Source organism: Rhinoraja longicauda, chromosome 9 (assembly GCF_053455715.1).
Source record: "Rhinoraja longicauda isolate Sanriku21f chromosome 9, sRhiLon1.1, whole genome shotgun sequence".
In the NCBI taxonomy this organism is placed as follows: domain Eukaryota; kingdom Metazoa; phylum Chordata; class Chondrichthyes; order Rajiformes; family Arhynchobatidae; genus Rhinoraja; species Rhinoraja longicauda.
Window position 1 is genome coordinate 33,004,838 of NC_135961.1, and position 17,152 is coordinate 33,021,989.

The following is a 17,152-nucleotide window of genomic DNA, read 5'->3' on the forward strand; positions in this document are numbered from 1 at the left end:
TAATTCTCATTTAGGCATATTAGAGTCATAGTCATAGAGTGGGGAAACATGCCCTTCAGCCTAACTTGCCCACACCGACCAACATGTCTCATCTTCACTAGTCCCACTTGCATGTGTTTGGCCCATACCACTCTAAACCTGTCCCGTCTATTTGGCTGTCTAATTGCTTCTTAAATGTTGCGATAGTCCCTGCCTCAACTACCACCTCTGGCAGCTCGTTCCATACACCCATCACCCTTTGCGTGAAAAAGTTACCCCTCAAATTCCATTTTAAACTTGTCCTCTGGTTCTCAATTCCCCTACTCTCGGCAGGAGACTGCATCCAACTGATCCATTCCATTAACTTTACTTTCTCAAACTAAGTTCCTACCTGCCAACATTTAATCAATGAGATAGACTCCTGGATCAATCCCATGAACCATCTCCATTTGACCATGTTGACTCTCTGATCAGTGATTTCTCACAAATAAACCAGGCCTTTTAAAGCTCTTACATAGAAACATAGAAATTAGGTGCAGGAGTAGGCCATTCGGCCCTTCGAGCCAGCACCACTATTCAATATGATCATGGCTGATCATCCAAAATTAGTACCCCGTTATTTTTCCATATCTCTTGATTCCATTAGACATAAGAGCTAAATCTAACTCTCGCTTGAAAACATCCATTGAATTGGCCTCCACTGCCTCCTGTGGCAGGGAATTCCACAGATTCACAACTCTCTGGGTGAAATGGTTTTTCCTCATCTCAGTCCTAAATGGCCTACCCCTTATTCTTAAACTGTGACCCCTGGTTCTGGACTCCCCCAACATCAGGAACATTTTTCCTGCATCCAGCCTGTCCAATCCCTTAAGAATTTTATGTTTCTATAAGATCCCCTCTCATCCGTCTAAATTCCAGTGAATATAAGCCCAGTCGATCCAATCTTTCATCATATGTCAGTCCCGCCATCCCGGGAATTAACCTGGTGAACCCACGCTGCACTCCCTCAATAGCTCACTCACTCCCTCTTGAAGGCCTCAAGGTCCACTTTAGAAAACCAGAGACTTGAGATACAGTGCTGAAGCAGGCCCTTCGGACCGCCGAGTCCGTGCTGACCAGCAATCACCCAGTACACCAGCACTGTCCTACATACTAGGGACAATTTATAATTTTTAGCAAAGCCAATTGACATACAAACCTGTATGTCTTTGGAGTGTGGGAGGAAACCGGAGAACCGTAGAAAATCCACGTGGTCACGGGGAGAATGTACAATCTCCGTATAGACAGCATCCAGGGTCAAGATCGAAAAAAGGTCTTTGGCGCTATAAGGCAGCAATTCTACCACTGTGTCACTGTATCGCCCAAAGTAGCAAAGTAATTAGTAGATCATCAAAACAATCAACATCTCAACTCTGCCTACCTGCATCAGTACCATTTGAAAGCTCTGGCTTCTGCCTAACCCTACATTCTAATTTAACTGATCTATTATTATGAGAGCCTGTAAGAAAATAACTGCAGATGCTGGTACAAGTCGAAGGTAATTATTTCACAAAATGCTGGAGTAACTCAGCAGGTCAGGCAGCATCTCAGGAGAGAAGGAATGGGTGACGTTTCGGGTCCTTCGTCCCAATCAAATACTAAACATTTGAATATAATTTCAACGTCAATTCTAATTGCCATGCTATTCTAATTATCATTTCAATTTTAAGCTGGAAAGGGCGCAGAGAAGATTTACAAGGATGTTGCCAGGACTCGAGGGCTGAGGCTATAGGGAGAGGATAAGGTTCTGACTTTATGTTTTGGAGCACAGGTGATCTTATAGAGATCATGAGAGGAATAGATAGGGCAAATGCAGTCTTTTACTCAGAGCAGGGGAATCTTAGGTTTAAGATGGGAGGGGAAAGATTTAATTGGAATCTGAGTGGCAACTCTTTTGTTTACACAAAGGGTGGTAGACATATGGAACAAACTGCCAGAGGATGTAGTTAAGGCAGGTACAATCACAACATTTAAAAGACATTTAGACAGGTACATGGATAGGAAAGGTTTAGAAGGATACGAGCCAAATGCAGACAGGTGGGACTAGTATAGATGGGGCATCTTGGTCGGCGAGGGCAGGTTGGGCTGAAGGGCCATTTTCCATGCGGTATTACTATGACTCTCAGTATGGACCAGAATGAAATAAATGTTAAATAACTTAGCGTAATTGGAGATTCAATTCCTATTATGTTACAATGTCCCTGTATTGCAGTTTCATTTAGCATTCCATTTTCTAAGAATACATCTGGAGCACTAACCGAGGTATTACTATATACTTTATTTTCAAGAAACATAACTCAATAGCCTGCAGAGGGCAACATTGCACAACCTTGCATGCATTTCAATCCCAGTCATATCCATTGCTATGGTAACCACTTAGTATCATATCATATCATATATACACAGCCGGAAACAGGCCTTTTCGGCCCACCAAGTCCGTGCCGCCCAGTGATCCCCGCACATTAACACTATCCTACACCCACTAGGGACAATTTTTACATTTACCCAGCCAATTAACCTACATACCTGTACGTCTTTGGAGTGTGGGAGGAAACCGAAGATCTCGGAGAAAACCCACGCAGGTCACGGGGAGAACGTACAAACTCCTTACAGTGCAGCACCCGTAGTCAGGATCGAACCTGAGTCGACGGCGCTGCATTCGCTGTAAAGCAGCAACTCTACCGCTGCGCTACCGTGCTGGTAGAGTAACTATGCTGTGTCAAGGGTCTCCTATGCCAAGCCACTGGCAAAAGGCATTTAAATGTTAAAATATCCAAGATATAATAACAAAAACTTAACCCTCAATTACCTTCCCTGGCAGATCATTCCCTCTTTGTAAAAACAGTTACCCCTTAGGTCCCTATTAAATCTCCCTCCTCTCACCTTCAACCCATGTCTTCTTGTTCTCGATTCCCCAATTCTAGATAACAGACTGAGCATTTACCCAATCTATTCCTCGCATGATTTTGAACACTTCAAGAAGATCGCCACTCATCCTCGTACGCTCCAAAGAATAAAGTCCTAACCTGGTCAACCTCTCTCTATAGCTCAGACCCTCAAGTCCTGGCAACATCCTCGCAAATCTTCTCTGTGCCCTATCCAGCTTGACGCCATCTTTCCTATAATATGGTGATCACAACTGAACACAATACTCTAAATGTGACCTCACCAATGCCTAGCACAACTGTAACATAACCTGCCAACTTCTATACTTAATACTCTGACTGATGAAGGCCAAAAGCCTTTTGGCCATCCCATCTACCTGTGATGCCACTTTCAATGAACTATGTACCCGCATTCCGAGATCCCACTGCGCTACAATACTCCACAGAGCCCTGCCATTCACTGTGTAGGTCCTGCCATGTTAGTCTTTCCAAAATACAACACCTCGCATTTTTCTGTGTTAAATTCCATTAAATTCCTCAGCCCACCTGCCTGACTGATCAAGAGATCCTGCTGCAATGTTTGACAACCATCTTCACTATCTGCAAAACCACCCACTTTAGTGTCATCTGCAAACTTACTCATCACACCATGTACATTCTCATGCAGATCATTGATGTAGATGACAAACAGCAATGGGTCTCGCACTGGTCCCCGAGGCACACTACTAATCACAATCATACATGTTTTTAATTAATCCTTGAAATGAAGTTCTCAGCTGGATGGTCAGCAGTGGATTCTCTTTATAATTACACCATGAACTCAATCAGAACTAAATAATTTCTTATTTTTCCTCACACAAATCATGTATTTCATGGGTTAATGTTAACAAAACTATCTCACTGTAGTGAAAGAATTCCCATCACTATTTAATAAATTAACTGCTGCAATTAAAGCACGCCAACTGACCTGATGGAGGTATATAAATTTAGAGGCAAAGATGGGGTAGACAGTCAGAACCGTTTTCCCCCAGGATAGAAATTAAAGATTGTTACACATCAAGATATTAAACACCACCCAAATTGCTCCGATCTGTGTGCACTTTGGGACACTTTTGATTTAGCACTACTATTGTATGCTTTGTGTTTTTTTAATCTATACCCTGAACTTGTTGCTTATTGTGGTTTACAGAACATCATGTTTACATATATGTGCTGCTGCAAGAAAAAAAGTTAAATGTTCAGCTTCGCAACATATGACAATAAAACACTCTTGACTACATATTAACCTAGGCATTGACACTCACATTTTACTGCTTGTAACCTTATAAATTTCACACAAGTCCTGGCCCATGCAAACAGGCTGGCAAAGAGCAAATTTGCTCCAGGTAAATCACTTCCCTGCAAATAATTGTTGAAATTCAAAAGGATACCGGCTTTTGAAAAGGTGCAGGAAAGGTGTATTATTGGTAGCAGGGAGGAGAGGCATAGCCAAGTGCCCTTTAGTTTAGTTTAGAGATACAGCACGGAAATAGGACCTTCAGCCCACTGAGTCCATGCCGACCAGCGATCCCCATATACTAACACCATCCTGCACACAATTTACAATTTTACAGAAGCAAATTAATCTACAAACATGCATGTCCTTGGAAAGGAGGAGGAAACCGGAGCACCCGGAGAAAACCCACACAAGTCATGGGGAGAACATACACTACAAACTCCATACAGACAGCATCCAGTATAGTCAGGATCGAATCTTTGTCTTTAGCATTGTCAAGCAGCAACTCTATCGCTGCCCCACTGTGATGCCCTTATTTAATTATTGTCACCATGACGGTTTTGCTCAATTGTCTATGAATTAACCGCAAATGCGAAAATTGTGAGGAATCTGATTAAAAGCATTTTCAGCTTTCGACCCAAAGGCTTGTAAAATTTTCCATTTCCTGTCATTACCGAGTGCTACTGCACATAAAAAGTAATTCCCCCAACAAAGATGGAGATTCTTTGCCCCAAATGTCTTTACGCAGTAGCTTCAAGAAGGCCAGAATTTCTTTTGGACCTCCGCTGCCACCTATTGGTTTTCCTGTCCATTTTGTTTTGGGTGAAAAAAGAGCCATGTCACTTGTTCAGGGCAGATTTGGGAAGAGGTGGTGTTTTAAGACTGTACTTTCAAACAATAACAAAAATAGCAATTTATAACAGAGACATTCCTTTTAACCAGGGGTTCAGTAGCATGAGGGTTCAACGACTGGCCCAACAGAGGTTGGGATGAAAGAAAGACACTGAAGTAACTTAGCAGGTCAGGCAGCATCTCTGGAGAAAGAGGATGGGTGACATTTTGGGTCAGGACACTTCAGATTAGGATCTATTGATCCATTGGCAAGACCTTAAATTCATGCTCTTCTCATAAATTAATGACCTATATTCCAAACCTACCAACGCAATCAATTTTTAAACCAGCCCTGTAAAGATCATAAATGTAGGGTTGAAAATGTCAACATCTAGCCGACATATGCTTGGAAATGTCATCACATGACTTTTACATGTAATCACATGACAGCATCGGCCTGACTATAAGCTGCTGTGAAATCAAACGGTACATAGACTTCAGATTTTCAGTCCCTGTGGTCATAAAGTGTCCAGATTATGTCCACAGATATATAGTGCTGGAGTAACTCAGCAGGTCAGACAGAATATCTGGAGAACATGGACAGGCAACTTTTCAGGTCCAGGGTCGACTTCTGGGTCCCGACCCAAAACATCGCCTATCTATGTTCTCCAGAGATGCTGCCTGACCTGTCTGGTTACTACAGCACTTGTGGGGGTTTTTTGTAAACCAACATTTTGAGTTCCTTGTCTAAAGATTATGAACACCACCTGCCAAGATAGCCAAATTTCAATGCAAGGAGGGATGATTACAAGAATGGTATAAATTTCGTTTTAATCTTGATTTAAGATTTTCAGCTCTGTTCCTGAACTAGGAAGCTTTGAGGCCAAACTTTATTGCTATGTCGCAGATTTTTTATAAAGGATTTGGCACTAAATTCAGAACCTCTGCCAATGCTCCCCTCTCACCGCCTTTGATTCTTATCCTAGAGTAACCTGGTGTTATTTGTCCAGACTCATAAATCGTCAAAAAATTGCTTTGCTTATTCAGTCTGTTTTAAGCAGGAAAAGAACACAAAGTGCCGGATTAACTCAGCAAGTCAGGTAGCATCTCTGGACAACATAGATAGAGCTGCACAGTGGTACAACGGTAGAGCCGCTGCCTGACAGTGCCAGACACCCGGGTTAAATCCTGACGATGGGTGCTGTCCTTAGTTTGTACATTCTCCCCGTGACCGCATGGGTTTTGTCCGGGTACTCCGGTTTCCTCCCACACTCCAAAGGTGTACAAGTCTGTAGGATAATTGGCTTCAGTAAAATTATCCCACGTGTAGGATAGCGTTAGCGAGGAGATCACTGGTCGCTGCCGAAGGGCCTGTTTCTGCTCTGTATCTCTAAAGTCTAAAGATAGGTGACATTTCGAGTTGAGACCCTACGACCAGCATCTGCTTCTATATTTTAAGCAGGTTCCTTAAGTTGCCCATGAATCTCGACTGCTGTCGTGAACTTGATATCATTTATTTTATCCTCCAGCTGTATATCTTTCATTGGCTCAACACTTCGACTTCACAATAGTTACCTGCACAATATCTACATCAAGTCCTTTGAATTCTCTCACCCAGCCCCAAGCTTTCAATAGACAATAGGTGCAGGAGGAGGCCATTCGGCCCTTCGAGCCAGCACCGCCATTCAATGTGATCATGGCTGATCATTCTCAATCCACATATTCAAAGGATCTTCCAACCAAACAATAAGTTGAACCCACTGCTCTATTAAAACTGATTTGCCACAACTCATTGGTTCCTTTTCAATTTTTTATTTGAAAACCATCCCCAAGCCATTATGCTCCATTCTGAAAGATTCCCCTCATCAATAATTTGGGGCAGCACAGTGGCGCAGTTGGCAGAGCCGCTGCCTGACAACGTCAGAGACCCAGGTTTGGCCCAGACCTCGATGGTGTCTGCATAGAGTTTGCACGTTCTCCCTGTGACTGCGTGGGTTTCCTCTGGGTGCTCTAGTTTCCTCCCACCTCCCAGAGATGTGCAAGTTTGAAGGTTAATTGGCCCTCTGTAAATTGACCTGAGTGTGCAGGGAGTGGATGAAGAAGTGGGATAACATAGAACGAGCGCAAACAAGTGATCAATGGTTGGTGTGGACTCAGTGGACAGAGTTTCCATGCTGTCTCTAAACTAAACTTTGATGCTTTGTTGTTTCCATTTCCCAAAACACCTAATGGCTTATTTTTAAGCATCATTGCTCAAATTTGATGAGCTACGACTTATTTTATTTTATATAAAATAATTACTTACCAACATCACTCATGCAAAATATCCAGTACTGGCCATCTCCAAAGAGAGCTCAATGTTTTCCTATCATTTATATTCTGCAACTTTTGTGACAATACCTTCAAGGCTCAGAGTTTTAGAATCCCCTACATAAACCTCTGCCTCTCCCTGTGGAGGCAGAGTCATTGGGTATTTTTAAAGCAAAGGTAAAGTAAAGATAGTAGGTTATTCATTAGTAAGGACGTCAAAGGTTATGGGGAGTTGGAGTTGAGAAGGAAAAATAGATCAGCCATGATCAAGTGTATAAAATCATGAGAGGAATAGATTGGGTAGGCACACAGAGTTTCTTGCCCAAAGTTGGGGAACCGTGTACCAGAGGACATAGGTTTAAGGTTAAGGGGAAAATATTTAATAAGAATCCGAGAGGTAACTTTTTCACACAAAGGGTAGTGGGTGCATGGAACGAGCTGCCGGAGGAGGTAGTTGAGGCAGGGACTACCGCAACGTTCAAGAAACAATTAGACAGGTACATGGATAGGGCAGGTTTAATGGGATATGCAGGTGGGACTAGTGTAGATGGCACATGTTGGTCAGCAAGTTGGACCGAAGGGCCTGTTTCCACACTGTCTAACTGTATGGCTCTAAGTGGCAGAACAGACTCGATGAGCCGAATGGCCTCATTCTGCTCTTGTCTTATGGTCGTGTATAAAATGACATAGATATCTCCTTTAAGCAATGTTGGCAGAGTAATCAGTTCTCAGCCCCCTAGAGTTAAGGAAGTAGTTAAGAGGCAGATGTACCTTTTATAGCTAGTTAATTATTACATTTTAACTAAGCCAAGCACAAACCTTGTGACACTACTGCACAACACTTTAACATGAAATACAAACCATCCCCCTCCCTCAACGTTACTGCCAAGAAATATTTTATCACTTTCCTTCCTGCAGGAGGTAGAAAACTGAGACTCATTATTCTTCAAAATTACTACCTTTCTCAAAACTTTATAAACCATGACCATTTTACATTTTGATAATTTGGAAAGCCTAAAGTTCAATGTGTTTTGAAAGTAATCCAAATAAATACACACTTATCAGGCTTTAATATTATCACAATTGAAAGATAGGCTTGTCTCAATATTGTTTGCATATTCATTTTCATTATTCTTAAAGTAACACTTGACCTCTTTCGAGTTGATGCGTAAGCATTTTTATTTCTCCAATTTTTGAAACCTGTTCATACTGTAATCATTCCTTTAGTTTTGTTTATTATTGTCACGCATACTGAGGTGCAGTGAACAGTTCTTTTGCTTTTGAATCAGCAAAAAGACTATACATGCTTATAACCAAGCCATCCATGGAGTACGGATACAGGTTACAGGATGGCTTGATTGTAATCAAGTATATAGTCTTTTCACTGACTTGATAGCATGCAACAACTGAGCTTTTCACTGTACCTCAGTGCATGTGAAAATAATAAACAAAACTAAAGGAATGATTATAGTATGAACAGGTTTTTAAAAATAGGGAAATCAAAATGCCTCGGCATCAATTCAGTAGAGGTCAGGAGTTAACGTTGTTAAGAATAATGAAAATAAATGTGCAGACAATATAGAGACTTAAGCCTGTCTTTCAAATGTAATAATGAATCCACCTTTCCTTGATCATTATTGCTGGCTTTGATCTGTCTTTTTGCATAGCTTTCATTCATTTGTTCATTATACCTTTTCATATCTCTCAGTTCCCTCTCCCCTGACTCTCAGTCTGAAGGGTCTTGACCCGAAATGTCACAATTCCTTTTTATCTAGCGATGCTGCCTGACACGCTGGGTTACTCCAGCATTTTGTGTCTATCTTTGTAATAATATGAAAACCTGTTAAATCTTGTAACGATTAGTGCAAAATAAAGTCACTAAATTCAGTGAAATTAAATTAAAAGCTGTAGCTTACTTGCACTGTGTGCAGTTCTTCTTTCTGTATCCTTTTCAGACTGAGAATAGCATCATGATTCTCTGCAACAAGAAAACAGCAGGCCCAAGTCACTACAATCAAAGGCATTTATTTCCATTCAGTTTATTTGTTCGCTGTCTTCTTTCCTCAGTTCAAATAAAAGTTCCCTTCACCAACAACAAACATAGTAAAGGTGAAGCAAGACATCCAGAGGAACAAGCACTCAATTGCTTTCAGCAAATCCATCAAAAGTTATGCTCTCGCACTCCTCCAAAGAGCGGAAACGTCAAAAAGAAAACTGGCAGGGGACAAGTTGGCTGATTAAACTGGACTACCACAAACATCCAACTTCAAAATAACAGCATATATATTAGTAAAATTAGATCATTGATTTGCTTTCACTCAACCGTTACATAAACCTAGGGCATTGAAACACTTGGAAAAAAATGCAGAACCTGCAATCCAAAATAAAAATAGAAAACACTCCAGGTCAGACAGCATCTGTGGAAAGAGTTAATGTTTGAAGCCAAAGACTCTAATAATGGCATGATGAGTGTTTGCAGTATTTTCTAATCCCAGGAAGTTGTTAAGGTGGTTTGTTCTGTAGATGACAACTGCTCTTCTTGATTATTTTTTTTAACATCATGGCTATATTTGCAATTCAGAGTGTCACTAAAAGTTATACAAGATCACCTGGGGCATGGTACCCTAAATGTGTTAATGCAATAATAAAGCATCTTGATCTAAAAGCCATGCTCATTCACATGCTAACATATTATGCAGTTTTGACACATTTCAACCAACTGAATAACATGTAAATAGCTAGAATCCAGTAAAATTTCAGAAAGCAGAGATATGCTTCAGGTTAAAATGAAGCATGGTCACAACTTGCCTTTGGTCCTCCTTTGCTAAAACATCCTTCCTTTCCCACCTTTATTCTAATACAATACAGAATTGTTCACTCCATCAAATCCCAGAATGGAGAGGTATCTCAGATCTGTGGGCTCCCTTCTGAAGAATTTGGTTTGGCATTTTCTCTTGTCCGTTTATAAACTGATGTAACCATAGCAGCCAACTGGCAGACGGCTCAGGAGTTTTGTTCAGCCTTTGAAACACTGCAATTGGCACTCTGCCTGGGATCTGCTATTTCAGGGGAGATTTAAATTATTGTGGATTAGAGTCAGACATACAGTGTGAAAACAGGCCCTTTGGTCCAACTTGCCCACACTGACCAACAAGCCCTATCTACACTAATCACACATGCCTGTGTTTGGCCCACATCCTTCTAAACCAAACATGAATGTTTCTGCAGGCATCTAATTCAAATGCAGGTACTATTCCCCTGCAGTGTGACTCATTCAAAGCAACACATGCCGAAAGCTGTGTAGGAAGGAACAGCAGGTGCTGGTTTACACTGAAGATAGACATAACATGCTGGAGTAACTCAGTGGGTCAGGCTGCATCTCCGGAGAAAAAGAATAAGTGATGTTTTGGGTCGAGACTCTTCAGACCGAGGGGAGAGGGAACTGGGGATATGAATAGGTACAAAGAGCAAATTAATGAAAGATGTGAAAATACAAGCCAAAGCCACCAAAAGTGATCAAGGAGAGGTGGAGCTGACAATGGTTGGCTTAGACCACTAGGGTGGGGTGGGATGGAGAAAAAGGGAGTGCAGGGGTTACTTGAAGTTAGAGAAATCAATATTCATACTACTGGATTGTAAGCTGCCCAAACGAAATACGAGGTGCTGTTCCTCCAATTTAAATTTGGGCAAAGCTGACAGCAGCTGCAGAAGAGTAGTTTGAAACCCAAAGGCAACTTTGGGCAAATCATTTCCATCTTCTAGCCTGTCCTTACATCCCCTTCCTCACCTCCACCAGGGATGCAGACAGTCCTTCCTGGTGAGGCAAGGTTTCAGGTGCACGTCCTCTTACTGAATCTGATGTTCCCGATGTGGCCTCCTGTACATCGACGAGACCAAGCGTAGATTCAGCAACTGTTTTGTCTGTCTTTAATCTCTGGCCTTTGTTCCAACTATCTACCTACCAATAAACCCCCCCCCCCCCCCCCCCCACCCTTCACCTATTACCTGACATGCTTTGTCCTGCTTCTCCTCTGTTTTTCTCCAACCACAACCCCCCCCCCCCCCACCCCCACACTCAATCATTCTGAAGGGTCCTGGCATAAAACATCACCTATCCATGTTCTCCAGAGCTGCTGCGTGACCCACCGAGTTACTCCAGCACTTTGTGTTCTTTTGAATAAGCCAGTATACTTGAGGCAGGTACAATGGCAACGTTTAAAAAAATATTGTACATGGATAGGACAGGTTTAAAGTGATTTGGGCCAAACACAGACAGGTGGGACTAGTGTAGATGGGACATGTTGGTCGATGTGGGCAAGTTGGGTGGAAGGTCCGGTTTCCACGCTATGACTATGACTGACTCGATCACATTTCATATTCCCTTACAACATAAAAAAGGAGCCAATTAGGCTTTGTGCACAATAAAATTGTGTGATCCCATTGTATTCCTTCTGACTTTATTTAACCCGTCACTGGGTATATAGCAAGCTACATAATTGGATAGTATTAATTGCAATTGGACTACTGCCATTACTACTCTTACATTCAAACACTAGTTTAGTCCCATCTTTTCCATCTGGCAGTTAGATGGGCAAATATGTGCATGGAAAGAACTTGCAAAGCTGTGTTCAGTATCTACCCTCTATTTTCTCTGCAGGCACGAATGCATGAAACAAGAAAAAAACAATTATTGCAGATATCGGAATAGCCTTCAAAAATAAAAAGCAATCCTGAAATTCAAGTAGAACGGAACGGTTCAACTCTTAGAACGCATCAGGAACAAGACGTTTATAGCTTAGAACAATTTTTTTTCCACAAATGTCAGGAATATGGGTAAAGAAGATGGCAGATGGAGTTTAATTAAAGCAGTGCATGTTATTGCACTTTGGGAGGTCAAGGAAGGTATACCGTCAACGGCAGGACCCATGATTAATGCGGGTGTCAGGGGATATGGGGAGAAGGCAGGAGAATGGGTTTAAGAGGACGAGATAGATCAGCCATGATGGAATGGCAGAGTAGACTTGATGGGCCAAATGGCCAAATTCTGCTCCAATCACTTGTGACTTATGACTCTTAACAGCACAGATGTACAGGGGGAAATGTGTCCAAGTACATAGTTCCCTGAAAGTGGTAGCAAGTCGATAGACTGGTAAAGGCAGTGCATGATATCCATGCCTTTTTCAGTCGGGGGCATTGAGTGCTAGAGTCAGCAAGTCAATGCAGCTTTATAACAGTCTAGATAGGCTGCATTTGGAATATTCCATACAGTTCTGGTCGCCCCCATTGAGAGAAGGATGTGGAAGCTTTGGAGAGGGTGCAGAAGAGGATTACCAGAATGCTGCCTGGATTTAGAGATACAGCGCAGAAACAGGCCCTTCGGCCCACCGGGTCCGCGCCGCCCAGCGATCCCCGCACACTAACACTATCCTACACCCACTAGGGACAATTTACACTTATACCAAGCCAATTAACCTACAAACCTGTACGTGTTTGGAGGGTATTATCTACAAGAAGAGGTTGGACAAACTTGAAATGTTTTCCCTGGAGTGGTGGAAGTTGATAGAAGTATATAAAAATAACAAAAGGTATAGATTGGGTAAACAGAATCTTGATCACCCAGGTTGGAAATGCAAATAGAGGGTACAGCTTTAAGGTTAGAGGGGAAATGTTTAGAGGAGCTGTGAGGGGTGAGTATTTTTATTAAAGCGGTGGGTGTCTAGAACATTCTACCATGAGTGGTGGGGGAAGCAGATACAAAAGTGGTGTTTTCAGAGGGTTTTAGTTAAGCTCGTGGATATGCAGGGATATGGATCATGTGCAGGCATGAGAGATTATTTTAACCTGGCATCAGGTTTAAGGCATCATGGACATAGTGGGCCAGAGGACCTGTTTCGATGCTGTACTGTTCTACCTGGTAAACTTCAATTGTTAAGTATTGAACCACAAATATCGATTCTCGATTAAAAACAAAACTCACAAGATGTCTTCTTTTATTCCAAAGTTGTAAAACAGTATTTTGGAGTTGGCTATTTCCATACAGATCACTTCAATAGTTAGGATGAAGTATCATAGGAAATGGTGTCATTTTTGGGTCTTTGTGTTGTTTGATGCCCTATTCTCTGCTGATTGATAAACTATATTAGTTTGGTTTAGAGATACAGCGTGGAAACAGGCCCTTTAGACCACCGAAACTCAACAGGACAATGGTGAAACTAGTACAACAATTAGGGTGGGGGAGGGATAGAGAGCGAGAGAGGGAGGGAGAGAGAGATGCAAGGGTAACTTAAAGTTAGATAAATCAATATTCATACCACTGGTTTGTAAGCTTCCCAAGCAAAATGTGAGGTGGTATTCCTCCAATTTACCTTTGGCCTCTGACAATGGAGGCAGCCCAGGACATGAAGGTCAGTATGGGAATGGGAAGAGGAATTAAAGTACTTGGCAACCAGGAGATCACATAGGCCAGTGTGTTAGCCTCAGCACCAATCCCACTGTTCGCCCTTCTCCAGCCAAGAAAAAGTTTTCATCGCCTTTTCTTGCCTGTGCCTTAGCCAACGGTATCTACATTATCAATGTAGAAACTTCCGGGGATCCGGGCATCTTAAAATGCTGCATTGGATTTAACGATTTCATAAGTTAGTCTTACGATCACAATTAAATTTATTGTTTACACACTTTTGAGAATGAATCAAATGTCATCTTCCATCCACCAGTGGCCAGCTCATAAATGGAGTGCAGACAGCTAATCAATTGCATTTTAATGATCAATATTCAATTTGCGGTTTGACTGATGATTTGGAAGTCATGTCAATACAAAAAATTATCAACAGCTCACTTTTTATGATGCAGTGTAGAACTGCTACAAGGATGTTCCATGGAGAGGCCCCATACCAAAAGCATCCACGTTGCGGGGCTGGAAACTGGAAGTGTCCCGAGCTAATTCTGCTACCACCATCATCAAGTGATGGCTCCCACTGATTGTCGCCAGAAGCTTGCGCCCTTTTCAGGACAGACGATGACAGTGATGTAACATTTGAAACATGGATGATGGACACGAAAGAAGAATTCCTTAGAGTGCAGGAGGATGAGGGGTGATCTTATAGAGGTTTCAAAATCATGTGGAATAGATTGGGTAAAAGGACAGAGTCTTGTGACAAGAGTTGGGAAAATCAAAAACCTAAGGACATAGGTTTATGGTGAGGGGTGAAAGATTTAACTACGGGACAACTTTCCTTTTAGACAAAGGGTAATGGGTGTGTGGAACGAGCTGCTGGAGGAGATATTTGAGACAGGTACTATCGCAAGGTATTTAGATAGGTACATGGATAGGAAAGGTTTAGAGGGATATGGGCCAAACACAGCACTATCTTTTATCAGACTTCACTGGCTTTATCTAGCACTAAATGTTATTCACGTTATTCCCTTTCTCATGTATCTATGCACTGTGGATGGTAAGATTCTAATCATATATTGACTTGCATACAGGTGTCAGAGGTGATGGAGAGAAGGTAGGAGAATGGGGTTAGGAGGGAGAGATAGATCAGCCATGATTGAATGGCAGAGTAGACTTGATGGGCCGAATGGCCTAATTCTACTCGTATTCCTTATGGCTTTTTGTTGGCTGACTGGCTCGCAGGCAACAAGAGTTTTTCACTGTACTTCTTTACATGTGACAATAAACTAAACTCAACTTAGGCAGGTGGGACTAGTGCAGATAGGACATGTTTGTCAGCCTGGGGAAATTGGGGTCGAAGGGCCCGTTTCTGCGCGGTATGACTCAATGCTACAAGATGAATATTTATATTTGGAACTAAACTAGAGTTGCACATGGAGTAATATTTGCTGTCAGTCTGAATTACTCAGCACAATATTGCCAGATGAATAATCAGTTAGGAAGGCAAATGGCACATTGGCTTTTTATTACGAGGGGATTTGAACCCAGGAGTATCAAGGTCTTGTTGCAATGACGTAGAGCTCTGCAGAGAATGCATCTGGAGCATTGTAGATAGTTTTAACTTCTTACCCAAGAGACAATATACTCCCTATTGATGGAGCATAGTGTAGATCTCTTAGACTTTACAGGAATGGTGGGTTTGCTGTCTCAGTAGAGATACACTCCAAGTCTCTCTGTTTGGAAAAACAAGAGGAAATAAACAAGGAACTGCAAATGCTGGTTGAAAAAACAAAAAGACAAAGTGCTGGAGTAACTCAGCAGGTCAGGCAGCATCTCTGGAGAACGTAATTAGTTGACGTATTGGGTCGGAACCCTTCTTCAGACTCCATGTGTTCCAGAGATGCTACCTGTCCTACTGAGTTACTCCAGCACTTTGGGTCTTACAAAACTCTTACTGGGCTCAGCAAAATATTTCACTCGACTGACATGGGGGGGCTCACAGTCTCAGAAGGGGTCACAGTCTCAGAAGGGGTTTGCCAATCGAGACAGAAATAAGGAGACTGCTCCGTGCAAAGGGTGGTGGATCTTTGGAATCTACCACAGAGCGATGGAGACTCACGAGTTCATTCAAAATCCAAAGACAAATAACAGGGCTTGAAGAACGGTTCCAATCCAAAATGTTACGTATTGCCAGGAAATGCCATCACCTACTGAGTTACTCCAGCAGTTTGTGACTGTTCTGAGCTCAATACCTCTCTTTATTAGGGGAAATCATGGGACAGGGCACATAACACAGTTAGAATGTCAAGAATGATGAACCATGATCGAGAGTATAGAAGATCTATAGATGAGTATGGAAGTCGGGAGGCCATGTTGCAGTTTTATAAGACGACGGTGAAGCTGTATTGAGCATTGTGTTCAGTTTTGGGCATCATGCGAGAGGAAAGACGTTGTCAAGCTGGGAAGTGTAAAGAGACGATTTACAAGGATGTTGCCAGGACTCGAGGGCCTGAACTGTAATGCGAGGTCGAGCAGGCTAGGACTATTTCTTGGAGTGCAGGAGGATGAGGGGTGATCTTATAGAGGTGCATAAAATCATGAGAGCAATAGATCGGGCGAACACACAGATTCTCTTGCCCAGAGTAGGTGAAATTGAGAACCAGAGGACGAAGGTTAAAGATTTTAATAGGAACCCAAGGGGTAACGTTTTCACATAAAGGGTGGTGGGTGTACGGAACGAGCTGCCAGAGGTAGTTGCAATAGGTACTATTGCAACATTTAATAAACATTTAAACAAGTGCATGCATGGGACAGGATTAGAGGAATATGGGCCAAATGCAGGCAGGTGTGACTAGTGTAGGTGGGACATGTTAGTCGGTGTGGGCAAGTTAGTCTGAAGAGTTTCCATGCTGTATGACCCGATGAACAACATAACAGACATGGAGACAGAAGGTACTGCAGATGCTGGAGTCCATAGGAAATGGTGACCTGCTATGAACAACAGAAATGTTAGGGCAACTGGCCCATTTCTCATGAATTCAAGTCTCCAAATGTGTCTCTCTTCCACATTGCCTGGAAACAAAACAAGTCTGTGAGCGCCATTTCCTCACCTGACTCCACATACTTCTGCGTTTCTTCCGCCCAGGGCTTTGCAGGCGGCCACGCCGTCTGGATTCTCCCCGGGGTTCGACCTTCCACGTGGTCGCAAGACTGAGTGGGCTGGCTGACTGCAGCCCATGTGTACAGCTTGTCCTGCTGCAGTGGAGAACAAGACAGAAGCATCAGCTCCCTGAAGCGTTTGCCGATGCAAACAGCTCATCTTTCCAGTAGATAAAACAAGTGGGTAAGGCACTGAGAAATACCTTTTATCCAAAAATAATTCAGAATCAATTAACGGGGCAGCATGGTGGCGCAGGGGTAGAATTTCTGCCTTACACG

The 17,152-nt window shown here is 42.4% G+C and overlaps 1 protein-coding gene across 1 annotated transcript in view; it reads right to left on the reverse strand.

The window, feature by feature from the left end:
* Window positions 1-17,152, reverse strand: part of fmn2b (formin 2b) — a 326,311-nt gene that overhangs the window by 272,464 nt on the left and 36,695 nt on the right. Inside the window, exons 3-4 of the mRNA XM_078405062.1 lie at window positions 16,825-16,969; window positions 9,237-9,298 (exon numbers count right to left, since the gene is read on the reverse strand). Of these exons, the coding sequence (XP_078261188.1) occupies window positions 9,237-9,298; window positions 16,825-16,969 (207 nt within the window). The remainder of the gene's footprint in view (window positions 1-9,236; window positions 9,299-16,824; window positions 16,970-17,152) is intronic.